This window comes from Pituophis catenifer, unplaced genomic scaffold (assembly GCF_029215685.1).
Source record: "Pituophis catenifer annectens isolate HBS135680 unplaced genomic scaffold, rPitCat1.0.hap2 SCAF_3, whole genome shotgun sequence".
NCBI classification, from domain to species: Eukaryota; Metazoa; Chordata; class Lepidosauria; order Squamata; family Colubridae; genus Pituophis; species Pituophis catenifer.
This window is the reverse complement of record NW_027256883.1, coordinates 108,374,563-108,393,475: the sequence shown is the minus strand read 5'-3', so window position 1 is coordinate 108,393,475 and position 18,913 is coordinate 108,374,563. Positions and strand designations below refer to the sequence as shown.

At 38.5% G+C, this 18,913-nt stretch overlaps 1 protein-coding gene across 1 annotated transcript; it reads left to right on the top strand.

The window, feature by feature from the left end:
• The first annotated feature begins 108 nt into the window (after positions 1–108).
• On the top strand, positions 109–18,226 carry ITPA (inosine triphosphatase). The gene is made up of 8 exons (XM_070939203.1): positions 109–283; positions 1,468–1,525; positions 1,607–1,671; positions 3,235–3,308; positions 9,678–9,709; positions 10,470–10,585; positions 17,579–17,655; positions 18,039–18,226. The coding sequence occupies exons 1-8, from the start codon at positions 215–217 to the stop codon at positions 18,160–18,162; spliced, it is 615 nt and encodes a 204-aa protein (XP_070795304.1). The 5' UTR covers positions 109–214; the 3' UTR covers positions 18,163–18,226.
• Positions 18,227–18,913: the final 687 nt, after the last annotated feature.

Sequence of the window (18,913 nt, the reverse complement as noted above, 5' to 3'; positions counted from 1 at the left end):
AGTCCTTCCTCTACGTTCAAAGCTCATTGGTTGGCCAAGACTTCCATCTTGGCTTTTTACGTCCAATGGATTTGCAATAGGTTCCTCCCTTCTTTAGCGTCATTCATCGTATACCGTCAAAGCTTGCTTGCTTGTCTTCGGAGTGAAAGGCTGCGCAGGGGGACCTTGAGGATTTCTGATTGTTTAAGTTAACTGCGCAGGCGTCAAGAGCACGATGGCGATGATACCGGCGGCCGGCCGGAGCGTGGTGTTTGTCACCGGCAATGTTAAGAAACTGGAGGAGGTGGGTTTCTGCCATCGTTTACAAAGCGCATGGGTGATGGCACTGGCTAGTGTTTAGCTGTTTTTCTGTTGCTGCGAATAGTAAACTTGATACTTATAGGGCAGTGATTCTCAATCTCAGCAACGTTAAGATGTGTGAACTTCAGCTCCCAAAATTTCCCAGGCAGCGTTGTGGGGAATTCTGGGAGTTGGAGTTCACACATCTTAAATGGCCGAGATTGAGAAAAGCTGTTCTTCGCTAACGAATAAACGGGCCAGCCCTTGCAAGAGTTGGGATTTCTATGTATCTCATGTAGAACATGAGTTCTATTTATGAGAATTGGCGTTATTGATTGCTTCAGCGCTAAAACAAAATTCTGCAATGCTTGGATTACCTATTCTGAGTTACAAAAGTCTGGACAACCAAGACTTCTGTACCTCTTTATTACCGGTTTAGTGTTGTCTGAATATTTGCAATCCTAGCAAACACTGGTGGAAAGTAATGATGTTATAAGTCTAAGCCATCCGTTATATAGATTTAGCCATTAGTATTTTCAATTTGTAGCACACTTGTGTTTCCTCACTTTTATACGTTTAAATCCAGAAAATAATCCAGTAGGAAAACTTTTTTGATTGATGTCACTAGGAACTGTCAGTCCAGAAATACCATCATCTTCATTTAACGACCCCATAATCCCTTGCAGGGTGGAATCTGGACAACTGAATGGAGCTAGCTGTTTTAATGGCCGGATGCCCTTCCTGTCACCAATGCAGAGTTTGTTCAGTAGATATATTCTCAGTGTGCCCAGAGAGACAAATATCTGCCTCTAGGATTGAACTCACAGCCTCCTGATTGTGAGGTGAGAGCTCCACCTCTAGGCCATCGCACCACTCCTGTCCAGAAATACCATCCCCAGAGGAAAATGTCTTTATCCTATACTTGTAACAATAACTTGGCGGTGTAGAAGAAAATAAAAGCAAAGTAGAAAAAGCACCACATGCATAGAAGAGTGCCCACAATCAGTGTAGATGAATCCTTGATGAAGTTTTTAACAATTTTCTGAAATATGAAAAGAGAATGTGGCTTCTCAGAGTAACATAGTTCATAATAAAGGCACTGCTACATTGTCCAAGATATGGGCTAAGAGATGTAACTTGTGAAAGCTTATTAGTATTCAAAACTAACTACTTCTCTTTATCTTGCAGGTGATTCAGATTCTAGGTGACTCCTTTCCATACAAATTGGTTGCAAAGAAAATAGACCGTGAGTTTATGTTTCCATTTGTCTGGTACCTTAGCAAACTACTGATCACCACTAACCTTACTTTTCTTTAAAATTTTGTAGTACCTGAGTACCAAGGGGAGCCTGATGATATTTCTACCCAGAAGTGCCTGGAAGCAGCTAAGCAGGTTGAAATATTCCTTTAGTTAGCTCATAATGTAAGGCACTAAGAAACCAAGAAAGCCAGGAAAATTTTATAATTTATGCTCAGATAAATTTTGCTGTATATTCCATAGAGACGTACAAGCCGTTTTGACTCCAGAAAGAATGTTTAATGTTTGGCTAGGGTCAAAAAAGTACAATATGAACTCTTTATATTATACTGTTTTTGACGTGCATATTCTGATAATGTCTCCTCTTTTTATTGTCCATATTTTTTTAAAAAACATCTACAAGAAATCAGCAGACTATCATGCATTTTATATTTAATATTTATATTTATAATAAGAATTATATTTAGTAACTCTTAACTCCAATGACTCAATTGCATGTTTCAATTTAGGGCAATTGTAACACTTGAAAAATAGTAGAAAAATTTCAGTTACATATAATTATGAATCCCATGTAGCAGATTAATCTGCAATTTCTCTTGCTGCTAAGAGAACAGAGTTGGAAAGGATCTTGGAGGTCTCCTATTCCAATCCCCTGTTCAAGCAGGAGACCTATACCAGTGATGACTAACCTTTTTGCCGTCATGTGCCAAAAGTGGGGGCAGCATTGCCTCCCCGCGCATGCACGCTGACTTTCCCCCATGCACGCACACGCTCTCCTCCACATGCACGCGCGACCTCCCCCCACCCCGCACATGTGCGTGCGACCCCCTGTGGCCTATTTTGGGCCTAGTAGGCCTCCCTGAAGCCTCCTGGGACCAAAAACGGGCCACGGGGGGGGGTATTCCACACACCCCTGGTGGCCCATTTTGTGCCTGGCAGGCCTCCCTGAAACCTCTTGGGACAAAAAACATTTGGGGACAGGAGGGGGCGCTGCTCCCCCTATACATGCACGTACGACTACACACAAACGCATCTCCCGCATGCGCCCTGTGCCAGAGACCAAAAAATCAGCTGGCTGGCAGGAGGCACTCACGCATGCGCGATGGAGCTGAGCTGGGCAATGGCTTGCGTGCCCACAGAGAGGGCTCCAGGTGCAGTGGCACGCATGCCATAGGTACACCATCATGGCCCTATACCATTCCAGACAAGCCTCCAGTGATGGAGCATCCACAACTTCTGAATGCAAGCTGTTCCACTGGTTAATTGTTCTAACTGTAAGTAAATTTCTCCTTAGTTCTAGGTTATTTCTCTTCTTGATTAGTTTTCATCCATTGTTTCCTGTCTTGCCTTTAGTGTTTTAGAAAATAGGATGACCCGCTCATTTTTGTGGCAAATATTGGAACACTGGACATTGTGTTACCTCTGATTACATTTTGTCACAGTCATCTTTAAAAATGCTGAGCTCCAACTATGAGGCCATTCTGTTTATATCCATTTGGCATCTACATTATATACATTCCTAAAAGTGGTTTCTGCAACAAATCTTTAAATTATATTATTGCTGTCAGAGATTAACTTGGGATAGAAGTTGCCTAAAATTTTTAAAAAGCTTTATTTACAATATATGGAACTACTTCAAAAAATTAATTTAAGTTTTCATTGTTCTTTTGTAGTTTTATTATTATTTTTCTTTAACAGATTCAGGGACCAGTTATAGTGGAAGATACCTGTTTGTGTTTCACTGCTCTTGGAGGTCTCCCAGGGCCATATATGTAAGTTGGACTCCAGTAATTTGCTGAGAGGATAGCTGATAATTGGAGAAAAGAAAATACTGCAGGTTAGAGGTAAAACAGGTGAGAAGGAATATTAGGCATAAAGGAATTTATGTTTATCTTAATTATCTAGTTCTATTGAAAGTTCTATTGTCTTTTTTGCATCCCTATTACAAGCCTTTTAAAAAGGAAAGCAGAGAAAGCAGAGGTCTAGATATGTGTTGGTTATTTTCTGAGTGCTTTGATATATAGAACTATTAAAAAGCCTCCTCCCAGGGGTGAAATACTCCTGGTTCGGGCCGGATCACCCGATCCGGTAGCGATGGAGGCTGGTGGTTCGGAGAACTGGTAGCAAAAATCCCTGCCCCCCCCCCATGCCCAGCTGAGCCGCACAATCATCAGAGGCTTTTTTTTTTACTTTTAAAAGCATTTTTTCTACAACCTCTTCAGCCGAAAAAATGTTTTTAAAAGTTAAAAAAAAAGCCTCTGATGATCGCGCGGCTCAGCTGGAATCGTCAAAGGCTTTTAAAAGAAAAAAACCCTTTTTTTTTTAATGCCTCTGACGATCCAAGCCAAGTTGCCTGATTGTCAGAGCCTTTTGAAAGCATTTTTTTACAACTTCTTCGGCGAACTTCCCCAGGGAAGTTCACATCAGATTCGCAAGAAAAAAAGTAAAAGACATCCTATACAATATGGCGAGGGACGGACAAATAACATACAGAGGAAAAGAAGTGATAATATTAAAACAGATTCCAAGAAGAGTGAGGGAGGTGAGAAAGGAATACAGATTTTTGGCTGTGCAATTGAACAAAAGAAATATATTATTTAGATGGCTCTTGCCAGAGGGGATGTTAGTCACCTGGCAGGGGAGAAAAATAAAAATAGATAGCTTGAGCACAGCACAAGATTTTCTTGATCAGTTAAGGGGTGCAGAAGAAGAACAGAGCAGTAAGGAGGAAATAGAGGCGACAAATCTAGAAGAGGAAGGAACCGCGGAGGAGAAGAAGACCGAAGAAGAAACCAAAGAGAAAAAAACAAGACCAGTAAGAGCCATAAGACTAAACAAGAACTAAGACCGAGCAAGGAAAATAAGAATGAATGATTTGAAACTAATCTCAATAAATGTTAATGGATTAAACGATAGTAAAAAGAGGAAATTAACACTTACAAAACTAGCAAAACAAAATATGGATATAATCTGCTTACAAGAGGTCCATATAAAAAAGGACGAGGGTAAATGTTTGGAGTATAAAAAATATGGTAATCTATTTACCTCATTAGCTGAAAAAAGAAAGAGAGGGGTAGTAATCTATGTTAAAAAAGGAATTGAAGCAGAATTGAAATATAATGACACAAAGGGAAGAACCCTCATGGTTGAAATTACGAGAGAAAACACTAAAATACTACTTGTGGGCATTTATGCCCCAAATAAAAAACAAGGAGAATATTTTCAAAAGCTTCGGGAACAATTAGGGAAAATGGAATATAATAAAATTTGCATGATAGGCGATTTCAACGGAATCGTAGACCCAGACAATGACCACAAAAGTAATAAATTGAATAAAAATAAACGGGCAACTTTACCAAAAGCCTTTTTCGATTTGGTGGAGGAAATGAACCTAATCGACATATGGCGAACTTTACACCCAAACGAAAGACAATATACATTCTATTCTAATCTGCAACAGTCATGGTCGAGAATAGATATGGTTTGGGTCACCAGGACGTTGGGGTTAGAAATAGAGACAGCGGAAATTAGCCCAAATATCTGGGCTGATCATAACCCCCTGGAAATGAAATGGAGAACCATAAAGAGAAAGAAACAACAGAGATGGAGGCTCAACACAAAACTACTATGCGACCAAGAGTATGTAGAAAAATTGAAAGAAGAAATAAAGACTTTTTTTATAGAAAATGAGAATCAAGGAACTCCCCGCGAAATAGTATGGGATGCAATGAAGGCCTATCTAAGAGGGGTAATAATATCCTACTCAGCATATAAAAACAAATTAAAAAGGAAATCCCGGGAAGATCTTATTAAACATCTAGATGAAGCAGAAAGGAAACTCCAGAAAACACCTGGAGATACTGTAGCAAAAGAAAATTGGCTGATGTGGAGACATAAATTAAACATCCTAGATCAAGAGGAGTTAGCCCAAAAAATAAAAAGAACAAAACAGTACTACTTTGAGAACGCCAACAAATCGGGCAGGTGGCTGGCCTATAAATTAAAAAAGGAAAATGAAAAAGGGACAATTCAGACACTAGAAGACGCTGAAGGAAATCTTTTAAATAAAGAAGAAGAAAAATTAGAGAGAGCAAGAGAGTATTATGAAGCACTATACAAGGAAGAGGAGGTTTTGGAAGAAAAAATAGACCAATATCTGGCAAATGCGGAGCTCTCACAAATAACGGAGGAAGAGAAGGAGATGTTAAATGCAAAGATAACAACTGAAGAATTCAAAAAAGCCCTCTCCAAACTCAAAAACAACAAATCACCAGGCCCAGACGGATTCCCAGGAGAAATATATAAAAAATTGGAAGAAATCTTACAACCCAAATTAATGGAAATTTTCAATGAGGTCTTGATGGGCTCCAAAATCCCCGACTCGTGGAGGGAAGCACATGTTACACTGCTGCCGAAAGAAGGTGCCGACCCCCAAAAAATCCAAAACTACAGACCGATCTCGCTCTTAAACACTGATTACAAACTATTCATGGGTATAATGGCAGAAAGAACCAAAAAAATATTAAACAACTGGATCCATAAAGATCAAAATGGATTTCTCCCGGGGCGACAAATTAGGGATAATTTGAGAATTGTGTTAAATACTTTAGAATATTATGAAGAACACCCAGAAAAGCAGTTGGCCATAGTTTTTTTGGATGCCCAAAAGGCATTTGACAATTTAAATTGGAATTTTATGACCAAGCAAATTAAAACAATGGGATTTGGGCAAAACTTCGAAAAGATGATAAAGAATATTTATGACAATCAGAGGGCTAGCATTTTGGTAAATGGAGATAGGACAAGAACATTCCAAATCAAGAAGGGAGTAAGACAGGCTGCCCCCTGTCACCGTTATTATTCATCCTGGCCCTAGAAGTGTTGCTACGAAAGATTAGAAATAACGAGGAAATCAAAGGCCTAAAGATTAGAAAAGAGACTTACAAAACGCAAGCCTTTGCGGATGATGTGGCGCTAATACTTGAAGACCCATTAATATCCGGACAAAAAGTATTAGAGGAATTGGGTAAATATGGAGAGGTGGCTGGCTTTAAATTGAATAAATCTAAAACCAAAATACTAATTAAGAATGTAACTGAAACGCAGAAGAAAGAGATAGAAGGAGTTTTGGGCCTACAGGTCGTCCCAAAAATAAAATATTTAGGAATCTGGCTAACCAAAAGGTGTTCATCTCTAAAAGAAGATAATTATACCCCATTAATTAATAAACTAAAACAAGATTTGGATAGATGGAAAAAGATTAAATTGTCACTTATAGGCAAAATTGCGGCAATTAAGATGAACATCCTCCCCAAGATGCTATTCCTATATCAAAACTTACCAGTGACCTTAGAGAAAAAAATTTTTTTAGAACTAAATAAGAACATCAGGGAATTCGTTTGGGAGGGAAAAAAATCGAGGATCTCACTCAAATCTTACAGGAAAAAAGAAATGTGGGAGGATTTGGACTCCCAAATTGGGAAACATATTACAGAGCAGCAAAACTGATATGGATAAGGGAATGGATCACTTTGGAGAATAAGAGAATCCTAACGTTAGAAGGCCATGACTTACAGAGAGGGTGGCATGTGTACCTATGGGACAAAGACAAGAAAAAGAAAACCTACTTCCACAGGCATAAAATTAGGGATTCCTTAATTCAAACATGGGCGGGGATTAGGCAGAGATACTACTCAAAAGTCCCAAATTGGCTCTCAACGGCAGAGGCATTGATTTACCCCAACAGGTGGGGAATGGAGAAACTGTGCAGATATAAAGATATCATCGATGGAGGGGGAAACATTAAATCAAATGAAGCTCTGAGAGACCAAGGTATAATTTTAGATTGGTGGACTTACCTGCAAATAAAATCAAGATACCAGAAAGACAAAGATGAATATGGCTTAGAATTAGGATATAATGGATTAGACAAAATTTTGATGGGACCAGGGAAAAAAGCGTTGGCCAAGCTGTACAATTATTTATTAGATGAAGACAGAGATGAGGATATAATTAGAAACCAATTGAGAGCATGGGAGAGAAATATTGGACACAGTTTGAACTTTAATGAATGGGAAGAAGCTTGGAATAAAAATTATAAATTAACTAGAGCAGCCACGTATAAGGAAAATCATTACAAAATGCTTCATAGGTGGCATTTAGCACCTGCAAGACTCGCAAAGATGTTCCCCAATGCGCAGCCAAATTGTTGGAAATGTGGCCATGGTCATGGCACCTTCTTTCATATGTGGTGGACATGCCCCGAAGCAAAAAGGTACTGGAGCAAAATTCGGAGATGGCTGAAAGATATATTTAAAGAAGAAATCGATTTGAATCCAGAAATATCTCTCCTGGGAATGGTAAAGAAAGGGTATGGAAAGGAAAAAGTCCATCTCCTAATACACATAACTACAGCTGCCAACTAGCACACGCTCAATACTGGAAAAAGAAAGACCTACCACCAGATGACCTCATAATTAATAAAATATTAGAGTGTGCAGAGATAAGTAAATTAACACACGAGATAAATGATGATGAAAATTCCGATTATGATACTGTGTGGGGAAGATGGTACGAATGGATAAATGATAGAATTAAGGAAGGAATAAAAGGTGCAGAAATTAATTAGAAATGTATAGTATAAATGACACCAGACATTTACTCATGTATATATGTATAAACACTGCGAATCCGATGTCAAACAGAATTGTTACTATATTTTACTTGTGTAAAAAAATTAATAAAATTGTATTAAAAAAAAAAAGTAAAAAAAAGGCCACGCCCATCCAGTCACATTACCCCCCCCAAGCCACGCCCACAGAACCGGTAGTAACAAATTTTAGATTTCACCACTACCTCCTCCCTCCCTTGTACAGTTCAGTGTTGTGAACATTTCTGGAGGAAAAAACAGATATTACAACATTAGAGACTCAGTTTGGTAAAGGAGTAAAGGCACTAGGCTAGAAACTGGAAAAGCATGAGTTCTGCCTTAGGCACAAAGCTAATTTAGGTGACTTTAGCTTCTTTCTAAACTCTAGGATGACCACCATGGTAAATATTTTTTAAAAAAATTTCAAGGACTTGCCCAGGCAATTGCCAAAAAGCAGGACTGACTTAAGTGCACAAAAATGAGTGAATGACAAAATTGGGAAACGTATGAAAAAAAGGAAATCACAATTATTTTCCTGTGAGGAAAGACTATTCTGATTGTGGCTCTGTCATTTGAAATGAAGAAGAATAAAAAGAAACATGGAGTATATAAACGATGCATAATATAGATGGTATGGATAGACCAATGTTTTCTCCTCACCATATTAAAACCTGAGGTCATCCAATGAAACTAAATATAGGAAGATTCAGTACTGAGAGAAGAAAATGCCTTTGTACACAACACATAGTTAAACTGCAATGGCTGTTGCCAACTATTGTATTAATGGCAGCTATTGGACAGTTTTAAAAAGGAGTAGGCAATTTCATAGAAGAGAATATATCGATCCTTCCTGATACTGATGACCATTTACACCTACTGAATCATTGGCAACATGAATTAAATGTTGGTTACTGAGAAGCAACTGTCATCCACCACCCAGGCTTGTGAGTATCGAAACTGGATCCCATTGGCCAAAGTATGGCACAGAATCTTGAACTGGATGATCTTTTGCCTAATCCAGCTGGGTTATTAAATAAGAAATGCTGTGTTCATGTGCTTGCATTTTTGTTTTAGTTCCCATTGTGATGCAAGAAGAAAAGAGGGATCCACTATAAACTCTTGCCTTTATGTTTGGATTTCTTGTATTTCTGATAAGGAGGACAATAAAGTACAAGCACGCCGTTCCTGTTATCAGTTTTGCTGAACAAGAATTTGCTGATGTTTTCACTGTTAATTGTTATATTTTTGCTGTATTTTACTTATTATTTTATTTCTGTTCATTAGTTTTTATGAGATTTTAATAGTCCTACTTTAAACTGCACATTTTCTTGGAACTCTTGTACAAAAGTGGAGCTGTTATTTGGATTAACTATTTGGTAACTTATTTATTTAACAGATAATTTTGGTCTTGCCTTGCTTCTTGAATAATATTCAAGTGTTATTATTCTTATGATAGTGAAAAATATGATTTGTGCCTGTATTTGTGTTTCAGAAAATGGTTCCTAGAAAAGCTAAAGCCAGAAGGTAACTCGGTCTTTTCTTTCACATAAGCTTCCTTCTGGGATTGGGCTGTTTCCTTCATTAACTAGTCTGCGTTACTCAAATGTTGAATGGTGCTGTTTTGCCAGCACTGGCCTTGCCATAATCCATATTGATTATGCAATCGGTACATTTCTTTTTATTTCCATTTTAAAATAGGATTGTTTTATTCCTGATGATTTTACTTTTCAGTGTTCTATGTGCTACCATTCTTCCATCCTCTCTTCTTGATTTGTATTTGCAGACCCTTTCTGTCCTATTCCATTCTGCTTTGAATGATATTTTCCAGTAGAAAGCTAGGATAACTTGTAAAATATTAAAAAGGCTTTAAGTTTTTGTCTGATTTCATATTAAAGTATCTATTTGGCAGAATTGGTCCTAATGTTCCATATCTTAGATCTGATTTAGCCTTCATAAAGGCAAGAGTTTATAGTAAACAAATGATGATTTTAAATATTTTTGCTTGCCCTTATTTTGGTGGATAAAAAATATTTCTTCTGCCACAAGCATATATACAGGAGCAGAAAAGAACTCATTGAATTTTTAACTGGATTATGTCCTTTGAATAGAAAAGCTACTAGTCCTATTGGTTTTTGTTTGATATATATCAAACACATTAGACATATGGATTACTGATCAAATTCCAAAACATAAGAACTGCCACTTTGTGTCCTTCACATCTCTCCCTGCATCAAGCAAAATTTCCTGAAGAAGAAATTGTGACTTTTTTTTTCTTATTGCTTAGGTCTCTACAAACTGTTAGCAGGATTTGAAGATAAATCTGCTTACGCTCTCTGCACCTTTGCTTTCAGCACTGGAAATCCAGATGATCCTGTAAAGTTATTCAAAGGCCAGACTCAAGTGTGTATGACAATGTTTAGTTATCTGTGTTAGTAAACGACTTGAGGAATTGAACTCTATTTCCTTTTCTTAGCATAATAACAGCCACTTTCAGCATTCATACATAACATCTTAAACATAGTCCAAGTGCTTCAACAATGTTATCTCATTTTTGATTAGTGCCCATAAGTAGGCTGGTGCTATTACGTATGGGGAGAAGTAACGAAACTTATTTTATAGCAAATATAAAACAGTATAGGTAGGTAGGTGAGAAGGACTGAAGGAAGATAAGTTGGTTGGTTTGCTGTGCAAAAGTAATGTGATTGATAGTAGTGGGATATATTTCTATGTACATTTACAGCAGTGTCAGATATGCAGCTTCTTGTTTTCAAATTCCTGGTTTTAAATTAAGTTGTTTAATTATTGTCACTCCATGCAGCTGCCTGCTTAGTTATGGGTGTACTTCTTCTAGGATGGGGAACAGAATTATCACTGCTTGATAAAAGTAACTGTACTTATTAACGAGTTGGAAGTGAAAGGTAATGGTATCATTTGGAGTGATCCTCTCTGTGTCTGTTTTAATCCTGTGCATTCTCATTTTAGGGCTGGGTAGGTAACTTCTACTAGGTCAATCTCCTGAACTGTTGCAAAGGCTATCTGATGATGTTGCAAAAAGGGTTTAAATGAAAAATGCATTTCTCAAAATAGCCAGTTTTTTGCCAGTGTTTTTTTTTTTTTTTTTAGTTTTGCAGGGACAGATTAATATTTGAAAAGGAACAAAGTTTTCCCTGCCAAAATGGCTGCTTGTGCTGTTGAATTGTAGCTATGCATCTTAAATTTCTGAACAGTCACAAATGGGGTGTAGATGGCCACATAGACCGTAAACTGACTAGCCCTGATTCTGTGCACTAGTATTCATATCCTGCTACATATCATTTAATGGCAAGGTGGATAAAAATCAATAATTTTTTTAAAATAAAAAGATCAATTTTTTTATTTAAATTGGATTTTTTTAAAATTTAAATTGGATTTTTTTAAAATTTAAATTGGATTTTTTTTTATTTTTATTAAATTTATTTTAATAAAATGCTTTTGGAATAAAAATCTATCTAAAGATAGTTTGTTATTTAAGATACATTAATAATTTATTTTATGTAGCATGAATACTGTGCAGTCCAACCAAGCTCTTAGTCACTGTTTGGAATAGGAAGGTGACTGACACTCTGGATAGGATTGCACCCATGCGACCTTTCTCTGCCCCATGGTATACAGAGGAACTGAGAGGGATGAAATGCATGAGATGTCGTCTAGAGCACCGCTGGCAGAAGACAGGGGATGAACTCGATTGAACACGGGTAAGAGCTGTTACTAAGGCCTACCTCGTGGTGATTCGTGCGGCAAAGTGCAAATAGTTCTCCACACTAATTGCGTCCGCAGATAATCGCCCAGCGACCCTCTTTAAGGTGAGCCGCTGCCTCCAGGGGAAGGAGGTGATTGAGGTCCACCTGAAGGGGCGCGCTGAGGAATTTGCAGATTTTCTGGAAGACAAAATCGCTCGACTTCGTTCCCAGTTAGATGCCGGTGTAGTTGCTGGTCCGGTGGAAGCCCCTGAGGCAGGTTCTCACCCTGTTATCTGGGAACAGTTTGACCCTGTTGCTCCCGAGGAAGTGAACAGGATTCTAGGGAGTATGCGCGCAAGCACCTGTGTTTTAGACCCATGTCCCTCCTGGCTTGTGAAAGCTTCCAGGAGGTGACAGGCGGGTGGACTCTGTTAGTGATTAATGCTTCCCTACAGGAGGGGGCGGCGCCCCAGCACTTTAAGGAGGCTGTGGTCTGCCCTCTTCTTAAGAAGCCATCGCTGGAAAGGCATAATGATAAGGCAAGAGGATTACAGAATAAAGGCATTTGCAGATGATCTGGTTGTTACCCTATCACAACCAATGGAATCAATAATCTTGATGAACGACATTATACAAGACTATGGTAGAGTTTCAGGCTTTAGACTGAATTCAAAAAAGACTAAAATGATAGTAAAAAATATGATACAAGATCGTAAACATGAGCTTGAAAGGAGGGCAGGTTTTGAAATTGTACCTAAGGTAAAATATCTTGGAGTTCAGGTTGCAGAATCAAATATGAAATTGTTTCAAAATAATTATGAGGTGTTGTGGCGAGAGGTCCAGAAAGATATGGAGACTTGGAAAAAGCTGCAACTGTCTTTACTTGGAAGAATAGCAGCAGTTAAGATGAACATTTTGCCAAGATTTCTGTTTTTGTTTCAAATGATTCCGGTGCTTAAAAGTGATAAACAACTGAAAGTTTGGCAGTCTGGTGTGAATAAGTTTGTCTGGAACGAGAAGAAGCCGAGAGTGAAACTGAAAATTATGCAAGATGTTCCAGAAAGAGGAGGTCTTAAACTCCCAAACCTACAGTTATATTATGATGCTGCAGCTTTAACTTTAACAAGTGATTGGTTTGGAAGTAAAAAGACTGGAATACTGAATGCAGAAAGTTTTGATCTTGAATTTGGATGGCATGCTTATTTATTTTATGACGACAAAGTAGATAAAGTATTTAAAAGTCACATACTTAGAGACTCTTTGATGAGAGTTTGGAAGAAGCACCGATTCAAATGGGATTATAAAATACCGTTATGGCTGGATCTTGGTCATACTATGTGGAATACAAATATAATGTCACTCGGGGGGGTTTTATATAAAGAGGTTCTTTTTACAGATGCGGGCAGATGGCAGCTGAAGACATTACAGTCACTGTTGGATGAAGGAATTAATTTAACTTGGTTACAATATAATCAATTACAATTGAGATGGAAAGAGGACCAAAAAACTGGTATTATGTTGCATGAGGAAGAATTGGTTAGACATATAAGAGAGAAAGGTCCAATGCATATTAAAAGGCTTTATAATGTTTTGCTAGAAAGGGATTCAGAAACTGAATTAGTTAAAGATTGTATGATTAAGTGGGCACAAAATTTTGAAGAACCAGTGATGTTGGAAACATGGGAAAATATTTGGGTTCAGAATGTTAAATTTACACAGTCGCAGAACCTGAGGGAAAATTTCTACAAAATGTTTTATAGATGGCATTTAGATCCCAAAAAGTTGTCATGTATGTACCCTAATGTTCAGCCAAAATGTTGGAGATGCGAATGTTTGGATGCTACGTATTATCATGTTTGGTGGACCTGTAGGAAAGTTAAGGCTTTTTGGATAAAAATTTGGTGGGTCATGCAGAATGTTTTGAAGAAAAAAATTCAATTTTCTCCACAATTGTTTTTATTGGGTATAGTTAAAGGTTTTACACGGGGTGAAATAAAACTAATATTGTATATGATAACAGCAGCAAGATTGTTGATAGGTAAATATTGGAAGAATGAAGCTTTGCCTACTATCGAGGAATGGACTTTGAAGATGGCCAGTTTTGCAGAGATGGCGAAGATTTCAGCGTATTTAAAAGATTGTTCACAAGAGACTTATGAATGGGAATGGAAAAGGTGGATAGAATATGTTCAGAACAAATACCAAACTAGAAAGTATCAAATAGCTTTTATTTGAAAATAATGTATTAGAAATATTTTAATGTAAAGAGACAAAGAGGAAAAATTATATAGGGGGAGGGATGGGTTCAGGTTTATATATTAGTGTTATTAGTTATGAGTATGTAATAGGGAAGTCTGGGGGGGGAGGGTTAGGGAGGGTTAGGGAGGATGGGAAGTTTGGGGAGGGAGGTGGGGGGGTGAAAAAAGGGGTGAAAATGTAATTGTAAAACTTTTGCAATAAAAAAAAAAAAAAAAAAAAAAAAGAAGCCATCGCTGGACTCCACCCAGTTGGATAATTTCCGACCTGTCTCCAATCTTCCCTTTTTCGGGAAGGTTGTCGAGAAGGTGTGGTTGCATGGCAGCTCCAGAGGCTTCTGGATGAAATGGATTATCTTGATCCCTACCAGTCAGGATTCAGCCCTGGATTTGGGACAGAAATGCCATTAGTTGCACTTTTGGATGATCTCGGGGTAGTGGGATGGGGTAGTGCATCCATCCTTGCTCTACTTGACCTCTTGGCAGCTTTCGGGATGGGAGTGGGAAGCCTTGTGCTATCCTGGTTCACTTCCTTCCTCTGTGGCCGCTCTCAGTCAGTGTTGATAGGAGGGGAGAGATCCAGCCCTCGTCCATTGCTTTATGGGGTTCCGCAGGGCTTGGTACTCTCTCTGCTCCTGTTCAAAATTTATATGAAGCCACTGGGTGAGATCATCCGTCACCATGGATTGAAATATCACCAATATGCTGATGATACTCAGCTGTATGTCTCAGCCCATGGTGAGTTAAGTGATGCCGTGTCCTCCCTCTCGCAGCGCCTGGAGGCTGTTAGGGGCTGGATGGGGAGCAATGGTTTGAAACAACCCTTGCAAGACCAAGTGGCTCTGGGTTTGTGGTTCGTTGGCTCAGGGACAATTGCCACCTTTGGTCTTGGATTGGGTGGCACTACCGCAAACAGACCCTGTGTGTAATCTAGGGGTTTTCCTGGACTCACGACTCCTGCTTGAGAAGCAGGTGGTGGTCAGGGCCAGGAGGGCCTTTGCGCAACTGCGGGTTGTGCGCCAGTTACACACTTTCCTGGACCAACAGTCCCTACATAAAGTTACTCATGCCCTAGTCACTTCCCGTCTTGACTATTGCAGTGCGCTCTACATAGGGCTGCCCTTGAAGAGCATCCGGAAACTCCAGTTGGTGCAAAATGCAGTGGCCCACATGGTTTTGTACAGACCACAGTGTGCACATATATCACCTCCTGTGGGAGCTGCATTGGTTGCTGATTTGCTTCCAGGTGGAATTCAGGCTGCTGGTTGTCACCTTTAAAGCCCTTCATGGCTTGGGACCAAGTTATCTGAGGGACCATCTCTTGCCAGGCACATCTATCCGACCCATCAGAGCGGGAAGGCAGGGAATGTTGCGGGTCCTATCCCTGAGGGAGATACACCTGGTGAGACCCAGAAGAAGGGCCTTCTCCATGGTAGCTCCCTCTCTGGAACATCAGTGCCCCAGGAATTAGAATGGCCCCCACTCTAATACTCTTCCGGAAGGTGCTGAAGACCTGTTCTGCCAGTGGGCCTGAGAATCCAGAGCAAGATGGAGCCCATTAAATGGCTTGTGTGATCTGCTGTTGCTGGGGTGGGAGATAGGGGGTGATTTTGTTATGTTGTACTATATTAATTTTTTTGATTCTTTTTGTTAGTTTTTATTGTTTTAAATGTGGTCTTATATTCTGTAAGCTGCCTTGAATCGCCATGGGTGAATAGGCGGCAATATAAATTCAATAAATAAATAAACAAGGCTGTATATTCTGCAATATTTGGACTGTTGGTGAGTCAACAGCACATTAGAGGAGCCGCCACTGTGGGACAGAGATGACAGTTGCTCTTTAAAAATTTTGATTTAAATTGAGTTGATTTAAATCAAGCCTTTTTACTAGTAATTTAAATGATTTAAATTGTGACTTAAATCAAATCCATCCTGTTTAATGGCTTCAGAAATATTAATCTATTTATTTTGCCGATTTCTTTCCTTGTCAGGTTTCTTCCTTTGCTGGTTTGAATGTTGTACCTAATGCATAGGAAAAGAAACTTAATTAATTTTTAATTAATTGTGCTGTCCGGACATTTCTCGTTTCTAGGTTGGTTCTCTTCTTAATTAATTTCTATCCACTTCTTGTCCTACCTTCAGATGCTGTGGAAAATAGTTGACACCCTCTTTGTGGCAGCCCCTGAAATATTGGAACAGTGCTGTCATCTCACCCCTAGTCCTTCCTTTCACTAGATTAGACAAATCCAATTCCTGCAACTTTGTATGTTTTAGCCTCCAGCCCCCTAAGTATCTTTATTGCTTTTTCTGCACTTTCCACATTCTGCACTTTTATAAAATGGTCATCAAAATTGGATGCAGTATTCTAAGTGTGATTTTACTAAGGCTTTATAAATCGGTACTAATACTTCACGTGATCTTGATTCTATCCATTACTGCAACCTAGGAATTCTGTTGCCTTTTTTTGGGTTGCTGCTGCACATTGTTGGCTTATGTTTAAGTGATGATTGTCCACTAGGACCCCAAGATCCCTCACAGTTACTGCTATTGAGTCAGTTTCATCTAATCTGTACCTGTATATCTGATTTTTCTTGCCTAAGACTAAAACCTTATTTTTCTGTATTTTGAATTTCATTTTGTTAGATAGGGCCCAGTGTTCAAGTCTGTTGAGACCCTTATGTATCTTTCTTGACCCTATCTTTTGGAGCGGTGGCTCCAGATAGGTATCGCCAAATAGGTGTCATCTGTAAATTTGATAAATTCCCCTTCTTTCCCCTCATCTAAATTGTTTATGAAGATATTGAAGAGTTCTGGGCCTAAGACAGAACCTTGAGGTACCCCACTGCATATTTCCCTCCATATAGATACAGTTCCATTAAGGACTATATGTTGAGTGCAGCTAGTCAACCAGGTACTATTCTATCTGATGATGATGCTGTCTAATTCACATTTTTCTATCTTAATCTAGTAGTAAGTTGTGGCCTACTTTATCAAATGCCTCACTAAAATCCAAGTAAATTGTGTCCATAGCATTTTGCTGTTCCACTAACATAGTCATTTTGTCATAAAATATTGTCTGATTTGTTTTTGACAAACCTATCTCTGGTTATAACTGCTTGCCTCTGGGTGTTCACAGATTTATTGCTTGATTATCATTTGAGTCTCTAATCCAGAATCTTCCCAGGTATTGATATCAGCTGATAGATCTGTAGTTTCCTGGATCCATTTTTTTTTCTTTTTTGAAGATGGGAACCATATTAGCTCTTTTCCAGTCCTCTTGTGTACCATGGTGGTCTAGGATCTTTGAAAGATATGATTTGGTAGTTCTGAGATCACATCTGCCAGCTCCTTTAGAACTGTATCTTTTATGTAAGGCCCAACTCTGAAAATTCAACATTAAATATCTCTTTTCCCTATAGGGGCATATAGTTGAACCAAGAGGACCTCGAGATTTTGGATGGGATCCTTGCTTCCAGCCAGAAGGCTACACTGAGACGTAAGGGAATATTTTCTCATTAGTTATAATCGGTCAGTAAAATTACCCAGTCACTGTTGTACATTCAAGTATCAAAAAGTGCGCAAGCTCTGTTCTACAAAATACCAATTTTGTCTTAAATATTTAGGAATGTATTTGTCAGCAGGCATTTGGATTATTCTTTTGTTTTATTCTATTTAATAATAATGGATTTAGTACAGATGTTCCGTTGGCAATTCCCATATCTCCCAAGAATATTTGATCAAATCTTTCCTTAATTTAGGACTCAACATTTAAGCCAAGAAATAGAGAGTAAATTTAATTAATCCATTTATAATTCTACCTGCTTTAGATGAGTAGGTTTTGCAGTTTCTCATGGTGAAGTTCTAAGTTGTCTTTTGCAGATATGCTGAATTGCCCAAGTCTGTGAAAAACTCTCTCTCTCATCGTTACAAAGCCTTGAAAGAGCTGTCTACCTATTTTGTTCAACACCACAACTCAGCAGAGAGCCTATCTTGTCCTAATTAACCTACATGGATCTGTGAAATATTTTTTTTAAATATAAAATTGAAATTAAAGCATAAGCATGTTTCCTGTCTGTACAAATTATGTTCAGTAAATCTTTTTTTTTTTTAAGTGTGTTACTGTTCCTGAAATTTGTGGTGAAATACTAAGTTTTCAATCAGGATAAAAGATGAATTCCAGATGACTTTTTAAACACTTGTATAATATTCCATTTCCACCCTCCCCCCCCCCTACCAAAAAAATCAGCTATCATAATGCTGCAAACTGAATAGCTGCCCATCTCACAGAACAAGTGATTCTGGGCGGTTTACAAGTTAAAATGAATTCCTAAAAATCAATGATTAACAATTAAAAAATAAAAAAATATTAAAAACAGCTAAAGTAAAAAGTAGACAAAGGGATAACAAAGCCATTTTATTTGTTTACGTGTCTTCTACATTCATGGACTCAAACCAGTAAACTATTCGTCGGTATACAAGTGAAACCGCACAGCCGATTCATATACTGCACTACATCACAATATATTTTGCGTAGGTCCAAGTTACCAAATCCTCTCAATGCAGCTACTGTAGAAATGCAGTTCTAACATGTCACGTGAAGAAAATCGATCATGGCGAGTTCAGCAAACTAGGTTTACGGGATTAGTAAACCCATTTACCCTTAACGCAGACGCCGCCTTTTCCATTGGTCAGAAGGAAGATTACAGGCTATAAAGCAGGGGCCCACAAACTTGGCAGCTTTAAGACTTGTGGAC

Excerpts from the sequence above, each read along its gene's own strand:
- ITPA (XM_070939203.1), top strand. The coding sequence starts at position 215 with ATGGCGATGATACCGGCGGCCGGCCGGAGCGTGGTGTTTGTCACCGGC. Across the intron at positions 1,672-3,234 it reads GCCTGGAAGCAGCTAAGCAG|ATTCAGGGACCAGTTATAGT; the intron begins GTTGAAATATTC and ends TTTCTTTAACAG. Across the intron at positions 17,656-18,038 it reads CCAGAAGGCTACACTGAGAC|ATATGCTGAATTGCCCAAGT; the intron begins GTAAGGGAATAT and ends TGTCTTTTGCAG.